The 12,627-nt window shown below is 31.3% G+C and overlaps 1 protein-coding gene across 1 annotated transcript in view; it reads left to right on the top strand.

Annotated features, from left to right (window-relative positions):
• The window catches only part of LOC136990207 (sushi, von Willebrand factor type A, EGF and pentraxin domain-containing protein 1-like), a 65,922-nt gene that overhangs the window by 26,805 nt on the left and 26,490 nt on the right, over positions 1 to 12,627 (top strand). Inside the window, 6 exon segments of the mRNA XM_067288588.1 lie at positions 240 to 413; positions 1,028 to 1,201; positions 1,277 to 1,453; positions 2,810 to 2,989; positions 3,070 to 3,243; positions 5,739 to 6,068. Coding sequence (XP_067144689.1) covers positions 240 to 413; positions 1,028 to 1,201; positions 1,277 to 1,453; positions 2,810 to 2,989; positions 3,070 to 3,243; positions 5,739 to 6,068 — 1,209 coding nt within the window.

Below are 12,627 nucleotides of genomic sequence, written 5' to 3' on the forward strand. Positions count from 1 at the left end.
TTCTTATAAAAGGTTGTTTGGAGCACTTTGTTGGTAGGGGCCTCGAGCAATTGCCCTTTTTTGCCCATAGGATACTGCGCCACTGATAAATGAAAGAATAAATAAATAAACACTTTTCTTCTATTCGAAAACATAGGCTAATATGAAAATATATTAAGGAAATTTCATATTTTTCCTGTTTAAATGAGAATATCTAACGCTTAGATGGTAGATTTAAGAAAACGTCTGTCTGGTTTCAGCTCGAAGTTGTGCAGCACCCAAAGACATTCAGTTTGGAAGAAGAGAAGGAGACGTGTTTACTTTCACCAGCAGAGTTACTTATGTTTGCATCGAAGGCTACGAACTGATTGGACGTCCGAACCGCTACTGTCAATCAAATGGACAGTGGAGTGGAGTGTTGCCATCTTGCAGGCGTGAGTTATTAAACTGAACTTTTGATGATAAAATACCTCACATGTTAGAAATTCTTTCAAGTTTTCTAATTGTAAACACTTTTAAAAAAAGATGGAGAAATGAAATCTCATGTTAAATTCCATAAACAAAACTAAGCTCGGAGTCAAATTGGTCGTCTTTTGAGTGATGCATGCAATCAATCTTGTCTTGTCAATAATAAATTAAAGTAAAAGTTAAGTAATAGGTAGGCAATGATGGATTAATGTAATATGAGTTTTAAAAAAGTGTTATTAAGAAAGTGCTTAGAATTACGAATGGATGATTTAAAAATATAATTAAATTCAACAGAGCAGTGGTTTTTGTCAGAATTATATTATTTAAAGACGTCGTTTGTACGTAGTAATGGCGCGATAACAATTTAAATTCGTGATTTAACAACGTTTATTTCGGGAATAAATCTATTTATTTGATGATTACCATTACCATTGTACTCCTTTGTATGATAATAATGGTATAAAGTGAGAATCTGTGGGGGAAAAAATATATATTCTTCGAATTTGATTTTTGGTTTTCTACTTTTCGTCATTTTCTTGGAATATATTAATAAAATTTGCTTAAAATGTTTTATTTATAGCGGTGGTATGCCCTATTCCTACCGATCCCGTCAATGGTAGGGCTTCGTATTCTTCTGTGACGTATAATTCAATTGTCGAATACCAATGCAGCCATGGATACAGACTTGTAGGACCCAAAACTAGGAGATGTCAGGCTGATAAAAAATGGGAAGGGGACGATCCATTATGCGAAGGTAAAAAAATATATACATTCGATACATCTGTGCTTAATTTATAAATTAAATATTCATAAATCTCCGAACTTCCAGAGATTTCTTGTGGTAGTCCCGGAATACTGTATAACGGATATTTGGAAGGAAGAAGCACAACTCTCGGGTCAATCTTTACAGTAAACTGCTTTGATGAATGAAAAATGGAGGGTAATCCCGAATCCATACGTTGTCAAGAAAATGGCACCTGGTCTCATCCACTTCCAAAATGTCTCGGTGAGTTTCGTAATTTATAAAATAGAAAATATAAAAAGTAATAAAATGAATAATATCCGAATAGTTTTATTACTCAACGTTTAAGAAACTTCAAACTATATTTTGTTCTTTGCATTAATTTATTATAGGAATGGAAGCTCCGAAGATCCAGAATCATTTCAAGATGTTTCTGGATTAAACACGAATTAATACGAGAAATATAATTGCCGAACAAGTTCAATTTGTAATTATTGATTGAAGACAGTTTGGTTTTTCAGTTAATTGGTTCTATTTCCATTAAAAAGTTTTAAAATATTTATATGAAAAATAAGAATTAAGGGATTAAACGTCATTTCGTTATATTTGCGTTGATTTTATATAAAAATCTTGTTTATGTTCACAAGAACTTTAAGTTTAAATTTTGATTAAATAACTTTCCTATCCACTTAACCATTAAATTTTTACATGATTAAAACGAAAAGAAATATAAATTCTGTTTAATTTCTTTTCCTTATTAAATTTTAAAAAGTAATGATACAGAATTTTCTATGATTAATTATTATTATTATTTTTGTTATAAAAACAAACAAACGTGTTCATGAAAAGACGGCTGTTTTACATTTATAAAAATAAAAAGCTGGCGAGCTACACTCAGAAAAGTTTTTATTGAAGTTTTCAAAATTGATTGGATTTGGAAATCTTCAAACGTAGAAGCATTCGATAATGATGGTCGAAAAATCCTTTCAGTGATTGAGAAGAACTCAACAGCAAATACAAGTAGATTTATGCAACTTATTCAACTTTCATAAGTAACTCATTTCCTTTCATCCTCTTTCCAGTCCATCATTCTTTACTTCTTTTCCTTTTATTTTCAAGCTTTAATATACGTCTTTCGTTTTATTCCCACAACACTCGCTTTATCCTACGATTTTCCTTTTTACTTTCTAAAAATATTAAATTTCTCCTCGGTTTATAAAACAAAATATTCGATTTGCCATTTGTCCGGGAAATAATTCGACCAACTGAACAAAATTAATTCTAAATACGTTTTCTATAACTTTTCGGATATCGAAAGTAATTCTTTCCCCTTTCAATCTAAACTTTCTTGTCTTTCATAATTGCCTTTTCGATAATCAATTAAATTATTTTTAATTTGACTTTCTAACACAAACATTTCCTCCCTTTCGAGTTATTCGGTTCCTTTAAGCGAAACTTAGACTGCAGTGGCAACACTGACGTTATCGAGGGCGAATAGGGCGCCACTGTACAGTCGGAGGGAGTCGTTTAGTGCCTATAAATCCTTACCCGTACAGTACAATAATCGCTTACTTGCATTGTACGTTTCATTCGAAGGAACCAATTTACCCTTTTTTCCAGCTCCTTGCATCGTACCAGAAGTTGAAAATGGGCGAGTCGTCGAAGTGGTTCCGGGTTCGAGAGTGACTCACGGGCAGCAGATAATGGTGGAATGTAGATTAAAGTACGAGTTGATCTATAATGCCACACCGGCTACTTGTAACAACGGAACTTGGACACACGTCCCTGTTTGCGTACCAGGTATTAATTAAGTATAACTTTTAATACACAGTAGTAATTGTTGACTGCTACGTCATGAAGTACGATGTTCGCTACTTTAGCTCGTTGTAAACTTCTTCCCGAAAGTCCCAAAAACGGAATGGTCATAGCTCCGAAAACAGATCACGGTATGAAGGCACTCTACAAATGCAGAGACGGTTACAAACTGAAAGGTCCTAACATTACCGAATGTGACTTTGGTCAGTGGACTGGAGAAACACCCGACTGTGCCGTAGGTAATAATACTAATTGTGATTTTAAGTATAAAGTGTCGAGCAAATATTTAAAAATCGAGTACGGCACCGAAACCATAGAGAAAATTTACTCAATATTTTTATTTAATTAATGAAAAGTGAATTTTTGTTCGAGTCGAATTAACGGCGCGTAGAAAATAATTTAAAAAGTAATAAAATAATTAACGAAATTTGCCCGGATCGTGTTAATTATCCCAGTTAACTACTTACAATTGAATTGTAGAGATAAGTTTCATTCAGCCTGCGCCACAGGTATCCTAATTGCTGTTGAAATTCATAATGATGGAAATTAATTAACGATCGTATCTTCAGAAACATTTGTCTTTAATTAATTTCCGGTAATGAATGAAGTTTCTACAATTCTGTTATACGTTTATTAAATTTATTTTCCTGTGTTTTATAAATTAAATTCTATTCTAGGAAGTCCCGTTCTTCATTGTGGCTGCCATGAAGAATATTTACCGTTTTGAAATTTAATAAATTATCTAAAATCCTGGGAGAAACCGACAACAACAACGATAATAATAATAATAATTTTAAATAGCAGTCAAAAGAAAAGTCAAGTTTCATTAATAATTATGTCATCTTCAAATTAATCTTATTCCCAAAAGGAGAAAATCAACAGTTGATGTAAACAAACCAGAAAATCGTAATTGAGGGGTCAAGCACGTGAAAAGTCTATAACACAATTAAAATAGCTCGGTGTGACGAGTAAAATTTATTATTATTATTTTTTTAATTTAAATTCTATCATATTTAAGTGGATACGTGTCACATTTTCAATTAAAACTCTGAATTAGAAAGAGTAGAAAGAAAATTTTTACTCGACAACAACTTGTATTAAAAGATGAAAATTATTTATATTACTTCTATTACTTTATGTGTGTGTGTGTGTGTATATATACATACATACATTCTGAACATGGCATAATTTAAAAGTTTCTCCGATAAGAATATGCAAAAATGAAATTGAAAAAGCCAACATGGTGTTCATTAAAAACGGGAGCAAAAAGAAAATGACATGAAACAAAAAAAAGCAAAAATATAACGAAAGTAATTAGAGAATTTTAAATATAGAAAAATTGACAATATTTTTCTGACATCTTGCGAAGATTACCTTGCAGATTTAACAGAAATGGCCCGAAGGAATTTTTGTATATAATCTAGAAAAAGAGTTCCCTCCGGTAAACTTTGAAATTGTAAGAATATGCCACGAGTTAGTCTTGGCTACTTAATAATAAAACCACATAATTAAATCCTATTCTGCGAAATTCTTATAATACCTATATATATTTTTATACGTGTAATTTAATAATTAATTAATTATTATTATTAAAATTGTACTAAATTAATTATTTGATTTATATTGGATGTGAAAAGATTAAGAAGAAATTAGGAGTGAGATTGGTTTAATGTAAACTTATATTAAATTTTAGTCTACATTGTTGCGCGTGAATAGAAATTAATAACGTTTTAACAGATAATTGATGTATAAAATTTTGGATTTAATTATAAAATGTTGAAAATTTTGTTTAATTAATTATCTGAGTGAAGGGAAAATCCCCCGTATTGATTTCTATGATAGAAGATCGTTCTTTCGAAGTTTCGAGTATTTTCTAGCTGTTTAGGGAGAAATTCAGAAAACACCGCACGATCGTAACTCGTGTTTCGCATCCCCAACTGAAAAATTATTTGGCACGTTCTTCGTCCCAAGAACACATGAGAAAATTTAAAATTGGATAAAAGAAAAATAAAAGTGTATAAAAAACACATAACCCCGTACAGAAGTGGAATGTAAAGAAGACAATGTCCATTATAAAAACTTAATCCGTTCTTCGTTAGTAGTCAGGGTTTTCTGTGTCCGGTAGATTTTTTCCAGTGGCAAGATACAAGAATATAATTGGAAACAGATGACGTCCTTATCCCGGTTTTAGTCTGAATCATTTGTTTGTCCAGTGTCAATGAGAGAAATCATTCAAGTCGCATCCTCTCCTCAATTTGCATAATGAGTGTTCGAGTGTATTGTTGACAACAGAAGTGATTCTGCCGTTCCGTATGACACCGGCTAATTTAGCTTTTCAGTATGAATAAATATTGGCGAAATTATCGATTAGCCCGTCTGCATATTAAGTAAATCCTTCCCAAATTACGCTATTAAAATTTTAATAAACAAAATCACCTACCGGTGTTTAATTTAAAACCGTTAACTCACTGGCGCGTTATCCCGGGGGCCCCACCAACAAGAGGCCCAAACCAATTTATTACGAGAAAATATTGCCTCGAAGAAAAATGTCCGAAATGTCGACACTGCACGTGGACCCCCCCCCAGTTCAAATTTGTCTGGGCCCCACGAAGTCGTAACGCGCCACTGAGTTAACTTCTCTCGCTCTCTTTTTATTTTATTTTAAATTAATTTAGTAAAGTAAATTTAAAGAAAAAATAATCCAATTGTGGTTAATTTTTGCTTTTCTTTCTAGTGTATTGCCCTTATCCCGGCGAATTAGCCCACGGCAAAGTATTACTTATAGGTCACATGGGGATGTACGAATACAGAAGCTATGTACGCAAAGTGGTTAACGATCGTCAAATAATGTACGAATGTCATCGTCATTATACTTTAATCGACGGTCCAACTGGGGCCACATGTGTAGACGGTCAATGGAGTCCTCGTGAGATGCCCCGTTGTGTTAGAGGATCTCATCCAAGCGTACGTTGGATACGCTCTGCCAGAAGGAAAAGAGAAATAATCAAAAACAGAATGAGAAGCAGAAGAAGAAGAGGAAAGAATAAGGAAAGAAGGCCCAAAGGTAAAGATTGATGACGTTTTTAAATTGTCACAATTATAAAAAAGTAACACAGGGAGGCAAAGTTAGAAGAGATAAACTAACTTTAGAAGCAAAAGGAAAAAAATCGTATGAAAATTTAATTGAAATGATAAAGAAGTATGAATGTTTATGCTAATAGAGTAAAATTAATAATCTTGCTATCATTGCTTAGATTATTATTAAGGTCTATTAAATAAATGGTATCTACTTGATTTAATTGCCCAAGTGATTTATTTAAGATTCAATTCTATTTTTACTAAGCTTATTCTTTAATAATATTTAACTATCAATGCATTACTCGTTACATAAATGTAAAAATACTTTAATTATAATCCTTATTTTAAAATTACATTTTGTTAAGTATTTATTAATTAGAATTATTGTCGATTATATTTCATTTATTTTATTTTTGCCCAATGTTATGTGATATAAAGTATTTTATTAAATACAAAGAAAGTTTTTTGTATTATATTATTGACTTTTATGTGGAGTTTGAACACTATCGACGTGTTTCACAAAAATTATAGTGCCCAAGAGAAAGTGGCGAGCAAAGGGTCTAAATCAAGATTTGGCATATCAAATTTAAGTAAAAATGCTTCTTTTTTTCAATTTTACAAATATTTAAATTCGATATCAAATTTTGTTTCCGAATATTCGAGATAAAATTTTTGTTATTATTCATTTGATTAGCTAAAAATTAAAATCGTTACTGAAATTTCAATTTGACGCTCTATTTGAGGCCCTACATTTGACGATTTTGGATTTAAATGAATACATTAGTTTCCTTTATAAAACTCTGCTACTATCGACTTTATTAGTAGCACGACAGCGTGTGTGCATAGGGGAGCTACAATGGCAAAGTGATTCGGTCGAACTAGGGCCCCGAAACCAATAGGGCCTCGGTGTATCGAGCGACAAGCCCACTAGTGGGCGAATGGATCAAACCACCGAACTCTGGTTGTTGATCGCGGGTTCGGGCCTCAGCAAAAGGGCTGCTGGCCACGTGGAGTTTTCCGGATTTTCTTCACGTGTCTAACATCTAAATAGGGGTCAATTTCCCGTAAAAAGTCCTCCCGGTGAACATTCCCGTCAGATCGCGCGAGTGTTGAATTGTCTTATTCCAAGAAGGGAAGAGGGGCCCGAATTATAATAATCAACAGAATTTTAAACCATTATACTACGTACATTGTACACTCACGTTTGTTATTGGAGGAAGTATTTCTTGCCTATGGCGTCACCTATTATAAATAAAAACAAAATACAGTAAAACCTGTTCAAAACGGAAACCTGCCTAAACGGGAAGAATTCGTCAAAACTCGACAATTTTTCTGTATTAAAAAACACTTGCTCAAAACAGTAACCTGGCAAACCGGAAAAAATATTCGGTACTGTACGAGTCCGGTATACACAGGTTTTACCGTATAACTTTCTATAGAATTATATAATCTCCTTTTCTATTAGTATCGTAAATATTTATGTTATAACGGATTTTTATATTTGTTTCACTATAACTTTTCTCTTATCGATCCATTATTTCAACAAGTTTTTTTTCTACATTTTGTATTAGAGTGCTTAAAATAATAATAATAATAATAAGCGCTATTTTTAATAGAAAATTACTTCCCTTCATATTAAAGTTTAGAAATTAAAATATATTTTTCTCTATAATACTTAATATTTACAGGATAAGTATTGTTTTCTTACGTACATTTTAGTGAACAGTGTATTAAACACGCGTTTTTTTGGATGCTCTGTTTCGAATAGACATACAGACATCATCTCAAAGATGTTACCTGTATGTAATGAAATGATCAATTAGTTTACCAAATAAAAATAATTTAAGAGATTCTTTTCTTCTCTCTACCTTTTTCCTTTAAAGTGTGAATAAATATGGAATTATTATTATATTATTTAAAAACGAGCAATTATTTATTTTGACATGGTCAAAACACGTTTTATTTTCATTTTAAGTATAATATTTGATGTTTACTGCCTGCGATAGCAGTCGGTTCGCATACAAATTCGTAATACAGTAAAACTTGTTCAAAACGGAAACCTGCCTAAACGGGAAGACTTTTTCGGAACACAGCGATTTTTCTGTGTTAAAAAACCTGCTTAAAACGGAAACCTGCCAAACCAGAAAAAATAAGTTCACTCGTAAATTGATGTGATATAATATATATATATATATACATTTTAAGTATATTTCGGGCATTTATGTTATCAATTAAAGCAACAAATGTTATTTTGTTGCTTTAGTAGTTTCACTCTAGCAATTTTTTAAATCGGTTTATTTATATTTAATTTGATAAAATTAATAATAGACCTGTAAGTTTAATTTTTTAGATTACCTAATTTAATAATCGTTATCGTTTATCAAGATATTTAAGCTTTGATATATCAAATTAAATTATATCTCTCTCACTCTCATTCTCTCTCAGTCAGTCTGTCTGTCTGTCTCTCATTTGAAAAGTTACTCTTGCCTTCTTTACTGTTTTAAATCTTTTAATATAAGCCTATTTTATATTTATTTGGAATTTTTATTACGATTTGAACATTAAAATGAAGACGAATATCCTCAGAATATAAATCATTTATAAGTGAAAAGATGCATTTATAAAACAATACAAATTCTCGGTTTTCGCTTTTCTCATCGATCACATCCTTTTCATCCTTTTATCTTCACAACCAACCCAAGACTTTATTTTCTATTTATTTTACAACGAGTAAGTTTACTAGAAGTTAAAAGTTGGATAAACTAAACAAACCTCCTTTTGTCTACTTTATTTAATTGCTTAAAGGTGAATAAGTTTCATAAATTTGACATATTATAATGATAAATAACTATAAAAATACAGAAGTAACTTTAATTACTGCCATTTGCCCTCGCTTTTCATCGTATAATGCTGCTTTATCTTCTCAAATTTATCCAGGAAATTGCTCATTAGAATAATTCTTTTGCAATTACAATGTAACATCTTTCTTTCGTGCAAACTGTTAACTTTCCTTACACATTGTTTACTCCTTTACAACATACAATTTCCTTAGTATTTTCTACTAGTATTACCGTATCGTCTACAGTAAAACCTGTATAAACCGGACCCTCCCTAAGAATTTTTCCCGTTTAGGCAGGTTTCCGTTTTAGACAGGTTTAATCGTATAATTTTTTAACTTTTTAAAATTTTTTTAAACTAGAAATAACAGTTAAAAACAGAGTTAGTGGGAATAATATAAATTATGTAAATAATTCAAAAATTGCAAACTTATAAATTTCCACTGTCGTACGTCTGTCCGTCCATCCGTCTGGACCGGAAGTAAAGTGATTTTTTAAATTAAAATATTACCAAAAGGTGCGATCCGGATGTCACAATAAGTAATTGTTCGTTACCAATTAAAATGCTCGTTAATAACCAGACGTATTCTTAATAATGTTAAAAATTCTTTAGATAAATATTAGTGTATTTTATTTATGCACAGGAAAGTAAATTATAATTAAACAAATTAAATTAACACGGAAAACGATCGTAATTACCAATTAAAATGCTCATTAATAAGCAGATATTCTTAAGAGTAAATCTTTTTAAGAATTACAGCAATTTATGACGATCACCGCCTTGCTAATATCGTCATCCACTCGAACAGCATCATATATTTAACTGATTATTAGTATCTTAATGAACGTTTAACTATTATTTTCTTATGCATAGAGAAAGAGAGGGGTGAGTTAATTTGTTTATAATGATTCGGCGATAATTTTATTGGGCTGCAATTTGAAAAACTTGTAGACCTATAAATGTCCACTGTCATCTGTCTGTCTGTCCTTCCTTAATCTCGAGAATGGTGTTAGATAGACGAAAGTCGAGATATAAGCGAAAAGCGAAGAGATAGAAGGCCCCGATTCACTATACTATGTTATTTTAATTCGAAAACTTTCTCTAGAACGAAGTTACATGGATGACCGGTATGACTCTGTTGTTATCAGGAAAAGTATGATGTACAGGGGCAAGACTCTAATTTGAGATGGAGAGCATATATTTTAAATTAAAAAATTAAAAAATATGATTAAAAATTTCAGCTCGTGTTAATCGAGATTAATTTTAAATTATATTTTCTCGTCTTTTGTCTTTGGAAACGTTGGTTCCGAAGGAAGTCGTGGTCGAAGAAAAATCATTGCCAAAATCCAGATGGTATCTTATGATTTATAACTGCAAAACACAAAAGAATATCGCTGACGGGCCATTGTCAAATTGTGAAAAGATGGTAGAGTAGAAGGGCATCTTTCCAATTCATGTTTCGTTCAACAGGACGAGGTAAATGAGACGAATAATCCAGTTTAGAATTTTCTCAGACAATAAAGTCGGTGCAGCCACACGAAAGAAAATCTAAACAACTTTTTGAATGGACTTTGCAACGACGTGATTGTTATATAAATAGAGTAGGCCTCGCCCCGCAGAAAGAAGAAAATATTAAGATTTTATACTTAAAAAAAGAAACTAATTTTGTTTTGTTTCGTACGGAAAACGTTTTAAAAATAGCTACGAAGGGGAGGGAGAAATTATATTTAAATTGTTTAAAAAGGATGATTTATGTTTTTAATTAAGGCATTGAAAAATTAACTGTTAAAAATTAAATACAGTAAAACCTGTGTCGCGCAGTATCGAAAATTTTTTCCGGTTTGGCAGGTTTGTAACGCAGAAAAATCGCTGTTCCGAAGAATTCTTCTCGTTTAGGCGTGTTTCCGTTATATTAAGGTTCCGTCTTGAACAGGTTTTACTGTATTTAATATGTGTAACTAATTGCGTGTATCCGGCACTGCTTGGACTTTCGAGAGAGGTGAGGATTGGTGAGGTTGTATTGGGAGGAGAGGATAAAAGTAATGGTCTTAGTAACTAAAATACACTTATTGACCAGAGTATTTACAATAATGAAACTGCAAAATTTAAAATTGCTCTTTAAATTAATAGGGATAAGCTTTAGGGGTGGTTGGGAAGGACGTCACAGTATTTTTTCTAGGGTCGAAGAATATACGTACCAAATTTGGTGCTGATACGTTGAACAGTATAGATTCCTTTACCTAACATACATACATACAATAAAACCTGTCCAAAACGGAAACTTGCGAAACTGGAAAAAATATTCAGTACAGTGAGAGTCCGGCTTACACGGGTTTCACTGTACATATTTTGACTTTAATGTACTGTATGTAAATAATAATTTATGCAGTAAAATCTGTCCAAAACGGAACTTGAATAACCGGAAAAAATATTCTGTACCGTGCGATTCAGGTTTACACATGTTTACTGTAATATACTTTTAAGTACGGTACATACATCCATTTGCACTTAAGACATAAATAAATAATACATTTATTTATAATTTTATTTATTTAAAAAAATTTAATATAATTTATTGACCCGCAGAAACACATTTAAAATTCAAATAAATTCATTTCATTAAATAGTTACGCATAAAAAATAACATGCAATGTGACACGAAATTCTTTTAAAGATATTTTTTTTAATATTTTATATATTAAACTTGACAATCAATGAATAAGTGACTGACAGCAATTCGCTTGTTAGTCCCAATTTTATCATAACGTTATTCATTGTATTTTATGTTAATTTAAATATAATTTAGAAATATTTTCGTTACTTTAAAATGTAGATTTTTGAAATTTGGCATTTTCATTAAGTAATTGGAAAGCTTAATTACCAAAATCACAATCTGTACGTCTATTGTAAGTTAGAATGGCACGTATGGGGCTTTTAATCTTTCGTTTTTCGAACAAACGGTACTTAATTTTGCAACGGTAAGCCCTTAATAATTGTATAATATATACGTACAATTTTACCCGAGTGCAATAGTACTCAGGTAAGCCCACTATATACGTGTTAATTCAGGGCCGTCGAGAGCTTGTACGTCCTTTTGATTCGTTTATTTGAACAAATGAAATACGTAGAATGTTTCTTTATTAATAAAAAGCGGTGTTAAAGAGTTTATTTTCCGTTAGCAAAAATAACGTTAATTTTATAGTGGTAGGAATCAGTAAGGGATCCTAAGTTTTCCTTGGCTCGGGGAAAAATCCCTCTCGATGATCCTGCGTGTACACGATATTACACGTGGATTATATGGGAACAGCTCGATTATTTTACAGTACTGTTAATGATATTGAAGTAGAATATTATTATAATGTTCTGTATTTGAAATGTAATTTAATATGGATGAGTTAGAAATCATTCATTATTAATTTACAGAATGTGATGGAAAATTATAGAATATTGATATTTATATACATATTTGATGCGTTTATATATATTATCTAAATAAATAGACAATATTATATACTATATTTATTATTAAAATAATTATTTTATATATTAAATATAAGAAACATTAAAAGTGTAGGAGACAAATCAAGTTTTGTCACTTTATTTCTTCGCAATTTCTTTTTTCCGGGCTGCAATTTTTAATAACATTTTAATTTAAAAAATCACGTGACTTCTGGTTCAGGCCGGAAGTTCGTATATAGGTAATCGGG

Source organism: Centruroides vittatus, unplaced genomic scaffold (genome assembly GCF_030686945.1).
Source record: "Centruroides vittatus isolate TY-2023 unplaced genomic scaffold, ASM3068694v2 scaffold_861, whole genome shotgun sequence".
Lineage (NCBI taxonomy): Eukaryota > Metazoa > Arthropoda > Arachnida > Scorpiones > Buthidae > Centruroides > Centruroides vittatus.